The sequence below is a fragment of the Cyanistes caeruleus genome, chromosome 9, assembly GCF_971803275.1.
Source record: "Cyanistes caeruleus chromosome 9, bCyaCae1.hap1.1, whole genome shotgun sequence".
Classification (NCBI taxonomy): Eukaryota; Metazoa; Chordata; class Aves; order Passeriformes; family Paridae; genus Cyanistes; species Cyanistes caeruleus.
The window spans coordinates 34,575,841-34,587,879 of NC_141709.1; the positions used below are offsets into that span (position 1 = coordinate 34,575,841).

Below are 12,039 nucleotides of genomic sequence, written 5' to 3' on the forward strand. Positions count from 1 at the left end.
CAAGATGGAGACATTTGACAACTAAATATAGTTGCAAAGTTTAAATTCCACGTGTCACCAAGAGTCAGGTGGCTCTGGAATAGCATCCCCAGCAATGAGCTACACAGAAAAAAGGAATTCATTCTCCATGTAAGGAATTCTGTGCTGCCATCCCATGGTACAGGCAGAGTGTGGGAACTGGGCCAGTGCTCGTGGCTGACAAGTGCCAGAGCCAGGAGTGCCCAAGGCTTGCAAGGGCGTGTCTGTCCCTGGGGTGTGCTGCAGCAGGGAGCGGGATTTGCAGTCAGTGTGCTGGGATAAATCAGCTTTCCCAGGGCAAGAATTCTCAAGTTCAGTGCTTTTCTGCCCAGTCCTCCCCCTGCCCATGTTTTACAAAGGGGATGGGTGTTTCTCTTGCAGAAAAGGCTGATGTCCTCCTCCTCCGGGCTGGGTTGCCATCCCACTTCCACCTCCAGCTCTCCGAGATAGAGTTCCATGAGATCATCGGCTCAGGTATCACAAGTGAGAGTGCATTCACTTCAAATGTTTGATGTGCATAACAAACATAGCTGAGCTTATTCATTTTAAACCATTTTAGGGTCTTTTGGAAAAGTCTATAAGGGACGATGTAGAAATAAAATTGTTGCCATCAAACGGTAAGTTTGTCAGGCTTTTCCACTCCTCTTGGTCACTGACCTGGTTTGGAGTATTTCAAAATCCCTTATTTTATGATACCTTTGCCCTCTGCTCCCTCTCACGTCAATTGTAAGTTACCGAGCCAACACCTACTGCTCCAAGTCCGATGTGGACATGTTCTGCCGTGAGGTTTCCATTCTCTGCCAGCTGAACCATCCCTGTGTCATCCAGTTTGTGGGAGCCTGCCTGGACGACCCCAGCCAGTTTGCCATTGTCACCCAGTACATCTCCGGGGGATCGCTCTTCTCCCTGCTCCACGAGCAGAAGAGGTACTGCCCTCAGCCACCTCCAGGCCTGCTTACAGAATGTGGAGTAGGGAATCTGGGCTGATGGAAATACTCATTTCAGCATAAAACAGAGCAAGGAACACACTAGAAAATACTGAGCTTTGGTCCAGTTTATTGGGTGTACAAGGTAAACTGATAAGTGATCACCAAGTTGTTACTGTCATTATTTTACAGTATATAGATTTGCTTTACATAGATTATATAACATTTTGTATGTAAAATAATTTTAAACTTTCTATGATTTACAGATGAAAATATTTTTCAACTGTCTATTAACTTCAAGTAAACTTTTATTTTTTTACAAAATACAGAATTCTTGATCTGCAGTCTAAATTAATCATTGCTGTAGATGTGGCCAAAGGCATGGAGTACCTCCACAATCTCACACAGCCCATCATACATCGGGATTTGAACAGGTCAGTTTCTGTCTTTAACTAAAAAATTTAGGCAACATGAAAGCTCAAAGCCACAGGGACACCCTGTAGGCTCCTGCAACCTCAGTATCTCACTAGCACTCAACTGAAAATAATCTCAGAGGTTTTGTACAGACCCCTACAAGTCACAATTGCTGAACTGTGACTGACCTTGAAGGCTGCAGTCACTGACAGTGTTTTCATGCATGCATTTGTTTTTCTGAATCTGTTTTCTGAGGCTCAGTTTCAGCCTAACACCTGCTGTCAAAGGGCACTTGGTCACATTCCCTCATCACTTCATCTCTTCCCCTTTGCTTTGTCTCTTTTACTGTAAATATTTCCCCATAGTCACTGAGTTTGCCTGTTCCTGGGTTTGCTTGGCTGGTTTGTTGCAGCTAACAGCAGCTTTGATTGCTCCCCTCTGGGAGCTGAGGTCTTGCACGGGACTGGGCACTCATCCCTGGCTTTGGTGGTGTCCCTGTGGGAGCACTGAGTCCTTGGTGTCTGCAGGGAAAAGCCTGTTCCTTGTGCTCTAGCCATGGAAACAGGCTTGTGCATGTTTCAGTCACAGGGGATGAAGTACCTGAGCTGCACTGATTGCAGGACTGGGGATGAAAATGATCCTTTTTTTAAAGCCAAAACATGTTCCTTTAGCTCTGTCAGCCCTCCAGGTACGCTGCAATGGCATCCTCCACCCTCCTCCGAGCCTCCTTCACACCCCTGCATCCCTGCCCACCCCTCCAGGCCACAAACCTGTGTGGTTCCAGGGGAGAGCCTTGCTTCTGAGGCACGAGCCAGGAGCCCCATGCCTGACTCTGCAGCTGCAGAGCTGCTCCAGGGGAGCCAGGACAGACCTCACAGTGCAGCTCCACGCCTTGGTGGCTCTTAGAAGGACAGTTCTGCACTTAAGGATTTTAAATAATGATTTCCACAAAAGAAAACCCAAACCAGTATCTTCCTAGAGAGCCGGAAAGCGCCACAGAACTCACCCAGATGGGATTTGTGAGGGTCAGAAATAATGTGCTCTGGGGTTGTTGGTGCCATTGATGTGTGCTGCTGAGAGCTCAACTCCTGAAAGTTCAGTGCCAGAGCAGGAGTCGTGTTTGCAGCATGAGCCCCAGCCAACCCACAGGCACAATTACCAGATGAAAATCTTTGCAACAGCTTAAGAGAAAGACTAAGAGTGAAATTCTGTGTTAAGTTTGGCCAGTGGCTTCACAGGAGGCTCATATTTTTTACCTTAAATTTTCACATAGCTCATAACCACTTCTGTGAGTTCTGAAATCTAATGCACTGCACATAATGCATTAAATAAACCTGCAATATGGCTTGACAGAATAGAGAAGAAAATTAATCTTTCGTGTCTTTGCCCTGGAAAAGGGGTTATCCTTCCATTTGAAGAATAATTGGGAGTTTTATGTTGCTTTTCACTTCTGACAGCCATCAGGAATGGTGACATGCATCAACTTATTACTACTTACACCAGGGTGAGGGACGGCAGCCACATTGATTATAGCACTGCAATAAAAGAGAGACCATTTTAGTATCCATTTAATTGAAGCCATAACAGCTGAACGTGGCTGGAGGAAGCCTTTGAGTGACTGACCTGCTTTTGATGACTCTAACTGTCTGTGAGCACTTCTGAGAGCTGCTTGATGAGGGAGATGAAAGAGAGGATGGCAGCCTGCTGCTAATGGGGATGGAGTCTGTGACTCCTCTTTGTTGACATGTCCCTTTTGAAATCTTAAAATATCCATTGCTTTTCATTACACCCACAGCATGTTAAAGGCAGAAGGATCTTTTAATGGCCCAAATCCCTGGGAAAGGGACATGCTGAGCCTGTCACTTGCCATGGGAGAGGGAAGCCTCCATGCCTGGCAGGCCCCAGAACCATGTCCTTTCACAAAGCCAGGATGCTTGCACACTCCTCGTTCTTACCTCGTTTCCTTCCTTCCCTGGTTTCATGAAAAGAACAATGCCTGCTCTCACCACTGCAATCCCTGCGTGACCTTTACAGAAGAGAATTAATTTCTGATTCTGCTGAATCAGTATTAGTCTTCTGCCAGCTCAGTTCAGCTTGGATTTTTCTTGTTGTATGTCTGAAAATAAGCTTAAGAGTACCTGTTTCATCTGAGATTTTCAAATTTTCAAGTGCCACTGAAGCAATAACAGCATTTTTAAGATGCACCTTCCAAGCCTTATTTCTGTAGGGTGTATTTTTTACTTTAAAAAAGAAAAATCAGTAACTGTAGTGTTCCCTGGAGGTACCAGACTGACAGAACCCTCCCAGAGCATGTTTCCTGCTCTCAGATATGCCCATCAATGCACTCAGCACCAAGATGAGCATTCCAGCAGTGTTTGTCTGATCTTGGGCCAGGGGAGGTTCAAGTTGAGCATCAGGGAGAATTTCTGCACTGAAACAGTGATCAAGCTTTGGAAGATGTTGCCCAGGGCGGTGGTGGACTCCTCATCCTTGGAGGTGTCCAAGGAATAACTGGACATGGCACTCAGTGCTCTGGGCTGAGGACAAGGTGGGGATTGGTCACAGGTTGGACTCCGTGATCTTGGAGGTCTTGGAGACTTCTTTTCCAATCTCAGAGATTCTGTGATTCTATGAAATGTGTGCCATGAGGAGAAAGAGAATTTCAATTGATTTCTCTGCTTCTCCACAAAAACTGTCAGCCTAGGTCTTGATTATGTCTTGGATTGTCAAGTTGGATTTATTGAAGTTTACACAATCCTGGAATATATTGAAGTTGAAGCTAGGGCTCAGTGCAGTTTATTCACATTGAGACATGGTGGTAATTTTTGTCCTTACTGACAGGGGCCAAATCTGAGCAAAGTCTGTAGCTCTGTGTGCCTTGTTTACCTACACCCACCCTGGGGCACAGCCTTCAAGAGTCGCTCTAGTTCAGCCTTGTGTTTGATTCCTGTTTTCATTTGGCATGTGGTGTGGGTCTCAAAACAATTCCACATGTCATACTAAAATCATGTCAATATTCTGATGGAAAGTACATATGAGAGCTAAAATCAAATCCAATATAAATCAAGAGAGTCATGGTTACATTTTTATGATTAAATTTATCATCCCAAGGGTTGGGTTTAGGTGAAGATGGAAATCTTGAAGACAGTGATTTGTGGGAGTCCTGCTTGGGAGAGCTTAATTTTTTTTTCTGTCATAAGACTGTTATGAGGTAAAATTTGTGTTCCTCACTTGACTGTTCTTGTTTGTATCTACAGGCCTAATATGAGCATGTTGTACTTTTTGTTGAGACCATCAATATTATTTCCATTTTCCCTTCTCATGTAAACTCTTGCCAACTTTTTCATTTATGCTTTTCATACACTTTTCCCTCTTCTGAATTTTCAGCTCAGTCAGCCTTTGACAAATATGCTGAGGGCATTGTTGTGTCCACTTTCCTGCACTTTTGTGCTGTGATTTGCTCAGCCCTTCCCAAGCCCTGTGCAGTGAAGGTGTGGTGACTGGGGCAGGGAAACCTTTATCTCCAGAAGTTCTGGAAGCTTGTGACCTTGCCAAAGCATCTTGTGGGTCTTTCTCCAAGTGTGCATTTTGTTTGAAACCCGTGTTTTTGTTTTTGTTGCCAATTTCTAAAAGTCTCTCTTTGTATTTGTTGTGTGCAAATCAGTCAAAGGTTGGTTTGTCCTCTCAGGGGTAATGTGCACTTTCTAACAATAAATATGAGATGTACTTATAGACATTTACCTACCCAAGGAGGTGATTTGAACTCAAATGTTTAACTATGACCCAAAAACTTGTTCACCATCTTTAAGACACTATCAAACAATTACCTACAGTTGTTTTTTTTCCCTAGTCACAATATTCTCCTGTATGAGGATGGTCATGCAGTAGTTGCTGATTTTGGAGGTAAGGAGTTTTTATGAAACACTTATCAATTAACCCAAAATTCTCTAAAACTCAACATGTGCTTACTGAGAGGGTTCTGTGGAACTGTACTTAAGGTAGGACTTTTGTATAATAAGGTGTGTGTCTCTATTGGCCTGAGAGTAATTCTTTTTCTTGCTCTGTTTCAGAATCTCGATTTCTGCAATCCCTGGATGAAGACAACATGACAAAACAACCTGGGGTTTGTTTCTTGTTTTGTTCCACATAATTAATATCAAACATGCAGGCAAACACGGTTTAGGAGAAGAAGACATTGGAAATATGTTTGTTGGAAAAGATGGACTGGTGTAATATTTAATCTCTATCAGTGTTTCTCTGTCTTGGTTTTATTTTTTTCCTCCATCTTTAATAGCAGAGATGAGGGAACATATAACATCTGCAGCAGAAAACAATGCTTTGTAAGGCTGTCTTTGGTGCTCTGTTGCTCCAATTGCTTACTAAAAAGTTAACTTCAATCCACTCCACTCACATGCTGTTGGCAGGTGGTTCCTTTTTCTAACCAGGCTAATGCAGTTACATATCTTGCACAGTAGCATGCTGGCTAGATCCTGCAAGCCAGCTGAAAGTTTTCCCTAGCAGATTACCAATTATTTTATGGAGTGATGGAGGCAGGAAATGAACAAAGGAAAACAGCCATAGAAATACAGGAATAGGTGCTTGTGTGAGGAAGCAAACACTGCTAACGTGTGATTGCTGTTTCCTGGTGCCCAGAACCTGCGCTGGATGGCCCCTGAGGTGTTCACACAGTGCACGAGGTACACCATCAAAGCTGATGTCTTCAGCTACGCTTTGTGCCTCTGGGAGCTGTTAACAGGGGAAATTCCATTTGCTCACCTGAAACCAGGTAACATGCTCAATGAATTCATACTTTAAATTTCTCTAAACTCGAGAAGTAGCTAGACTGTGTAATTCTAACCAGTATCTCACTGAAGTGTGTTATTAAGTGCTAAGATATTGCATTTGGTGAAAAGCACAGAACTCTCCTGTCTAGGTCTAGGACTAGGAGCAGGACACTCTGACTGCAGGGTCTGTCTCTGACATGATTGTTGGGATTGCAAAGCCATTCATTGGTGCATCTCCTTGGTGTGCCTCAGGACAGCATCCCCAAAGCAGGGGACACAGGGGGTGTGTAACAGCAGAGCAACATTTCCAGGGCTGCACTTTGCACTCCTGAGATTCTGACCCCTGGATGTCTGACAGGAGTTGTTAGAGGTCATGAGCACTGCAGGACGTGGTCAGAGCCAGCATGGGTAAGGAGATCAGGTTCAGCCCCTCTGACACTGAGACCCTCATGGCTGTGTGACCTGGGACCAGAGGTGGCCATGGTGATGGGCATCTCGGTCTGCTCTTGGTCTGATGGGAAACACCTCCTTTCACCTCCAGCCTCCATCCAACCTCCTTTATTCATTGGTTGGATCGCTCAGCAGTGGCTTTCCATACCTGCTGGGGGTCTCAGGGCTGGCAGGGGTGTTCCTGGGACTGGTGTGACTGACTGTGTGCTGATGGTGTCTCAGGGCTGGCAGGGGTGTTCCTGGGACTGGTGTGACTGTGTGCTGATGGTGTCTCAGGGCTGGCAGGGGTGTTCCTGGGACTGGTGTGACTGACTGTGTGCTGATGGTGTCTCAGGGCTGGCAGGGGTGTTCCTGGGACTGGTGTGACTGGATTCTCACGGTGTCTCTGGCTGTCCCCTGCAGCGGCAGCGGCGGCTGACATGGCATATCACCATATCCGCCCTCCCATCGGCTACTCCATCCCCAAGCCCATCTCTGCCTTGCTGATGAGAGGCTGGAATGCCTGTCCTGAGGTGAGTGCCCCCAGCAGAGGGAAGATGGGCACATTGCTCTGGCTGATGCCCCCGAAATCACAGTTTCTGTGAGAAGGGTCACTGCAGAACGCCCCCAGGCAGATAATGGGCTGTGTCAGGTAATACAGGAGAGTTGGTGAATTGAGAGGAAAGTAAATTAACATTTAGCCTTTCAACAAAAATTAATTAATAACATAATGCTGATTATGACTTGAGCTACAGAATGAGCAGAAGATTCCTTGCTGCCCTCAGATTTTTGTAAGGAATGACTAAAGACAGCATGTAACACCCATTCATTTTAAATTTCTTAATAAGGTGTCCTATTAAAGTCCTGATTTAAGCAAGTGCTGAGATGGGTGCAGTTCCTGTGTCCTGTCAGCATACCCACAAGCACTCAGCCCCTGTAAGGAAAAACCATCTTTTCAGAGTCCCAGTGCAGTTTGTTACCCATCAGTGTGACTCCAATGTCACTTCATCTTCCCAGTGTTTTAGAGCTTCAGGACAGAACTATAAAACAATTTATGGCTTAATCAGCCCGTGGATGGCCAGAACTTTGCACAAGATGTGAGTAAAAACTTGTCCAAATTATTTTTATTAAAAGGTTTTTGCTACTGTTCTTTATTAGCCTCTATTTTGCTTTACTAAAGTGTTTTGCTGCCATTTGTTTTGGAAAAATTGTGAGTTTTGGAGCTCAAAGAGTGTTCACAGGTCAAAATTCTCCACAAGGGCTGCTCAGTTTAAAGAAAAAAAAAAAAAAGGCAGAAAATGGAATATACCTGTAGGGATTTTTCTGGATGGCCATGAAATTCCTCCAAATTAGAAAATATTTTATTTGTCTTTAATTTCATTCAAGGCCCATCACGGCTGAAAACTAGTTCCCATGTGCCATGTCCCTATTTCTATTTATCAGGTACTTGAACATCTGTTTCCTAGAAACTTTTGACAGCAGCTGTTTCCAAAGGCAAACTGGTGATTAGAAGATTAGGAGCATCTCCTGAGAAGCCTTTTTCATTGGCTAATTGGATTTGTGAGCTTTAATTAGAGCCAGAGAATTTGCCATAAGGCCTAGGGCTGAGCTCTGTAAATAAGTAAACATTTAGTTTCATTAAGTGCAGCTCTCATGGACAAGGGAGGGAGGAGGATGGCCATACAGGGCAGCTTGGCCAGGAACTTGTCCACTGCTCATCACTGCTGTTGCTGTGTCTGAAGTCCTGTTCATGGGCAAAGAGAAAGTCAACTTAAAGAGCAGAGCCAATAATTTATCGATAGTATTTTTGTGATCTAGTCATCATTAGCTCAAATCTAATTGTTACAGAAAAAGAGATTAATTGCAGTTAAAGTTCATATGCACACACCACTTCACGTTGTAGCTCAGCATTGAACTTGGAAAATTCATCAGCTTCCCAAACAGACTGACAGCTATGCCGTGAAATTCAGAGAGGGGAAATGATGGGGACTGTGACTCAGCCCTTCCCTGTGTGTCAATCTAATCACATCAGATCCGTCCCCTTCCATTTTTAACCCATTTTTTCCTGTTGTGTTCACAGGGGAGACCAGAGTTTTCAGAAGTTGTCACGAAGTTGGAGGAGTGTCTGTGCAATGTTGAGGTGAGGAGCTGGCTCCCAGTGGGGGAGCTCTGTGTGACTGCAGGTGGGAGCAGGGACAGTGGCAGCAGCTGAGGACAGCGGTGGCTTTGGAAAAGGGAAAGTGGGATATGACTTACAAGAGAGAGATGAGAAAGGACTTGTAAAAACGCCATAATGGTACCTTTATTTTTTTATTTTTTTTTTTAATCCAGTTAATGTCTCCAGCCTCCAGCAACAGCAGCGGGTCCCTGTCTCCCTCCTCCTCCTCGGACTGTCTGGTGGCCCGTGGTGGCCCTGGCCGCAGCCATGTGGCCGCCCTGCGCAGCCGCTTCGAGCTGGAGTACGCGGTGAACACGCGGGCGAGCGCTGCCTGGAGCCAGGGGTGCGTACGGCCACAGGGCCCGAGGCAGGGCTGGCACGGCCCCTGACCTGCCTGTGCTGCTGGGAGCTGCCAGGGCAGGACCAGGACACAGCCTGTGCCCGTCACACAGCCCCGGCTGACACTGGGAGGGCAGCGGGGGACGGTGAAAGTGGCCTTGCTGAGAAGTAAAGGGACAGATGGACAGACAGACAGACAGAATCCAGAGCCTTCCAGCAGGTACAGAGACAGGAGACAACTACATAGGAAGAGCCTCGTAGAGGTTAGCAGGAGTCAGCACTGATGGGACTGTTCCTACCGGGGCACATCCTAAAAGCTGGGTGTCACTCATTTCATGGCTGCACAATGGCATTTGGTGTCTTTAAGGCAGGGACACACCTGGGTTCTGTATTATTGTACTGTTAAGTAAATGCCTGAGGTATTATACCCCACCACTGGGAGAACTGATTTCAAGGGCAAACATAGCAACTCTCATCTCTTAAGATCAGGGATGAACCACATGTTGGCAGGACAGTAGGTCTGGTCCATGACAGGAAGATAATTCCACAATCTTCCTTGCCCGAGAAATGTATTTGCAAGAACCTTTTAGCACTGACACATAGAATACATGTCAATGCCCCTGGATTGATGCCTGGAATTGTTTCCAAGATGGCAATTCAGAGACAGTTGTGAAGCCCCAAATGGGGTATTTGAGGGCAGTTACTCTGGAAAGGGTAACTGAGTGCCTGGGGTTCATGCTCTCACTTCATGACAGACTCTTGCTTTTTGTTTACTGAACCGCTGGGCTCGGGCCCCAGGCTGATGTCTCATGGTGCTGTTCTTTCCTTCTACCCTGGGAAAAAAGTTCTCGTGGTCTGGGGATGTGCCATCATCAGTCTTACCTGAGCTGACACCTCCTGTTTAAATTGCAGCACTGGGCACCCCCCTTCTCAGGGCCTGTCTCTGGAGGACATGAGAAGGAGCTTCCAGTACCCACCCGTGGACAAGAACGGTGAGCTGCTGCAGAGCTCACGGGGCACTGGCCTGGACTGTGCTGGCCCCACGGGGCGCCCTGTGCCAGCTGCACTGACCCTCCCTCTGCTCCTGCAGGGTACGTGTCGGACCCCCTGAGCACCATGAGGTTCCACCCCTGCGGCGGCAGCGTGGAGGACAGCAGCTGAGGGACCTGCCCCAGCCCGGCCATCCACCCCACCACACCACCCTGAGCGTCCCCCTCACACCCCTGGAACAAACAGCTTTACTGCTGATGACAAATGTCCCTGTCCTGCATTCTGCTTTTGCATCTCCCTCAGCTGACCACCCCGTGCCCTGCAGCAGCAACTCTAACCATTAAAAAAGGGAATAGAGGCAGGGTAGCAGAAGTTGAACTCTTCCTCTAGCAATTACAGAGTTAATCATGCTGTTATTTTCTGGGGTCTTTTTTCAAATGAACAAAATTTACCTGTAATAGTGTAAGTGTGGCCAAGGCAGAGCTGCCTTCCTGGCTGAGCAGAATCAGTATTTCCCAGTGCTGGCAGTGATGTTACTGGGGATGTTGTGTTTCTACAGCCATGATCCCTGAAGCAGATCTGCACTGAGGCCTCAAGCAGTGTGACAGACATGAACTATACATGGTGAGCTCTGACAATGCTTCTGACACGCCTGCCATTACTTCAGTAGTGCTGAAGTAATAAAAATGGGGAAGATTTCACTGTAGAAAGCTTCGAGGTCATTTTCCATTTGTTATTTCACTTGCTGCAAAGTTGAATGGGGAGAAGCTGTTAGAGCTCTGCCCCTGGTACCAGCCCGTGGTCACCACTGCTCCACTGGGCTCCTGTCTCAAGTGCAGTTCCATTTACAGCAGCAGCTGCTGGGACAATAGAACTGTCAGAATAAATACACAGGAAAGCCTGGGATGGGGCTCACAAGGAGACCAGCTGGACCCTGTCTGCAATCTCCTGGCCCAAGAAGTCTCAAGATTCCCATGGAAGGGGCTGAGCAAGAGGAATTATAAAGCTCCAGCAAACCACAACAAAGCAACATCCAGATTTGTCTATAGCTGGAGGAAATCTGTTGTGTTCTTTCTACAAGTACGAGCAAGGCTGGCAGTTTGCATGCTGTGAGGGGAGGGGGGCAGAGCAGAAGGGAGAAGCTGCATCTGGGATGCTGATGAAAATTGCCTGCCTGACTCCAATTGGCCAGATGATGATCTGCTCCACGTGGCCGAGCCACAGAAGCACTAGCAGGGAATAGGCTGATGAAAGAGGGTGGACAAAGACTAGGTCTCCTTCCTTGATCTTTGCCTTGGCCAGAAACACCAATGGTACAGAAAGGATCCATTTTCATATCTGAAGAATCAGTTCCAGCACTGATTCTTTTTCAACAGGATTTTTTTTCCAACAGAAATGCAGAGTTTTCTGCATTCTGTCTTCTTCCCTTGTTTAAAGTAACCATGCAGTGACTGCATTTAGTGACTGGGCCTGAAAACCAGAAAATAAACTGGATTAGAGAAACAAAAGTGGAGCAAGGAAGCATCAATTAATGCACATAATGCTTCATGTGCATTAATACTTCTGTGTACTCACTGATACCTGAGCTGTGGGTGTCATCCCTGAGCACCTTCTCAGAACATGTCAGAGGGGAGCACATGGAAACAACCAAAAAAAATATCAGAATGCAAAACTTTCTTAGTTTAAGAGCTCTTTACAACGACTAGTGCTTGCAAATAATTTTAATTCTAATTAAAACTACTAGTTCCTTGAAGGAAACAATGTCTTAGTTAATTGCTCTCCATAGAAGAAAATCAGGCTCAGGGGGAGAATGTGTTTCATAGGAGTGATCAGTTAGTAAAACAAACAAAAACTCTGAAAAATATAAATGAGTAGGACATGTTCCAAAGCAGTTTGTGGGAGTGCAAGTAACCTGCGCTGTTCCCAGAGAAGCCCAGGCACACTGAAATACTTACCAAGAATGAGAGGCTAAGAGAACTCC

General features: G+C 46.1%; 1 protein-coding gene across 8 annotated transcripts in view; it reads left to right on the forward strand.

Annotated features, from left to right (window-relative positions):
• The window catches only part of LOC111932934 (serine/threonine-protein kinase TNNI3K), a 34,841-nt gene extending 23,275 nt beyond the window's left edge, over nt 1–11,566 (forward strand). For 5 of the 8 annotated variants that reach the window (XM_086841963.1, XM_086841957.1, XM_086841960.1 and 2 more), the window contains 12 exons: nt 400–492; nt 578–635; nt 750–944; nt 1,274–1,378; nt 5,209–5,261; nt 5,429–5,481; nt 6,012–6,144; nt 6,995–7,104; nt 8,652–8,711; nt 8,903–9,072; nt 9,981–10,060; nt 10,159–11,566. In XM_086841963.1, coding sequence (XP_086698089.1) covers nt 400–492; nt 578–635; nt 750–944; nt 1,274–1,378; nt 5,209–5,261; nt 5,429–5,481; nt 6,012–6,144; nt 6,995–7,104; nt 8,652–8,711; nt 8,903–9,072; nt 9,981–10,060; nt 10,159–10,229 — 1,181 coding nt within the window. In that variant the 3' untranslated portion in view covers nt 10,230–11,566. Of the gene's footprint in view, nt 1–399; nt 493–577; nt 636–749; nt 945–1,273; nt 1,379–5,208; nt 5,262–5,428; nt 5,482–6,011; nt 6,145–6,994; nt 7,105–8,651; nt 8,712–8,902; nt 9,073–9,980 lie in introns of all 8 variants that reach the window. The other 3 variants (XM_023932227.2, XM_086841958.1, XM_086841959.1) reach the window with 1 other exon arrangement.
• The last annotated feature ends 473 nt before the right edge of the window (nt 11,567–12,039 follow it).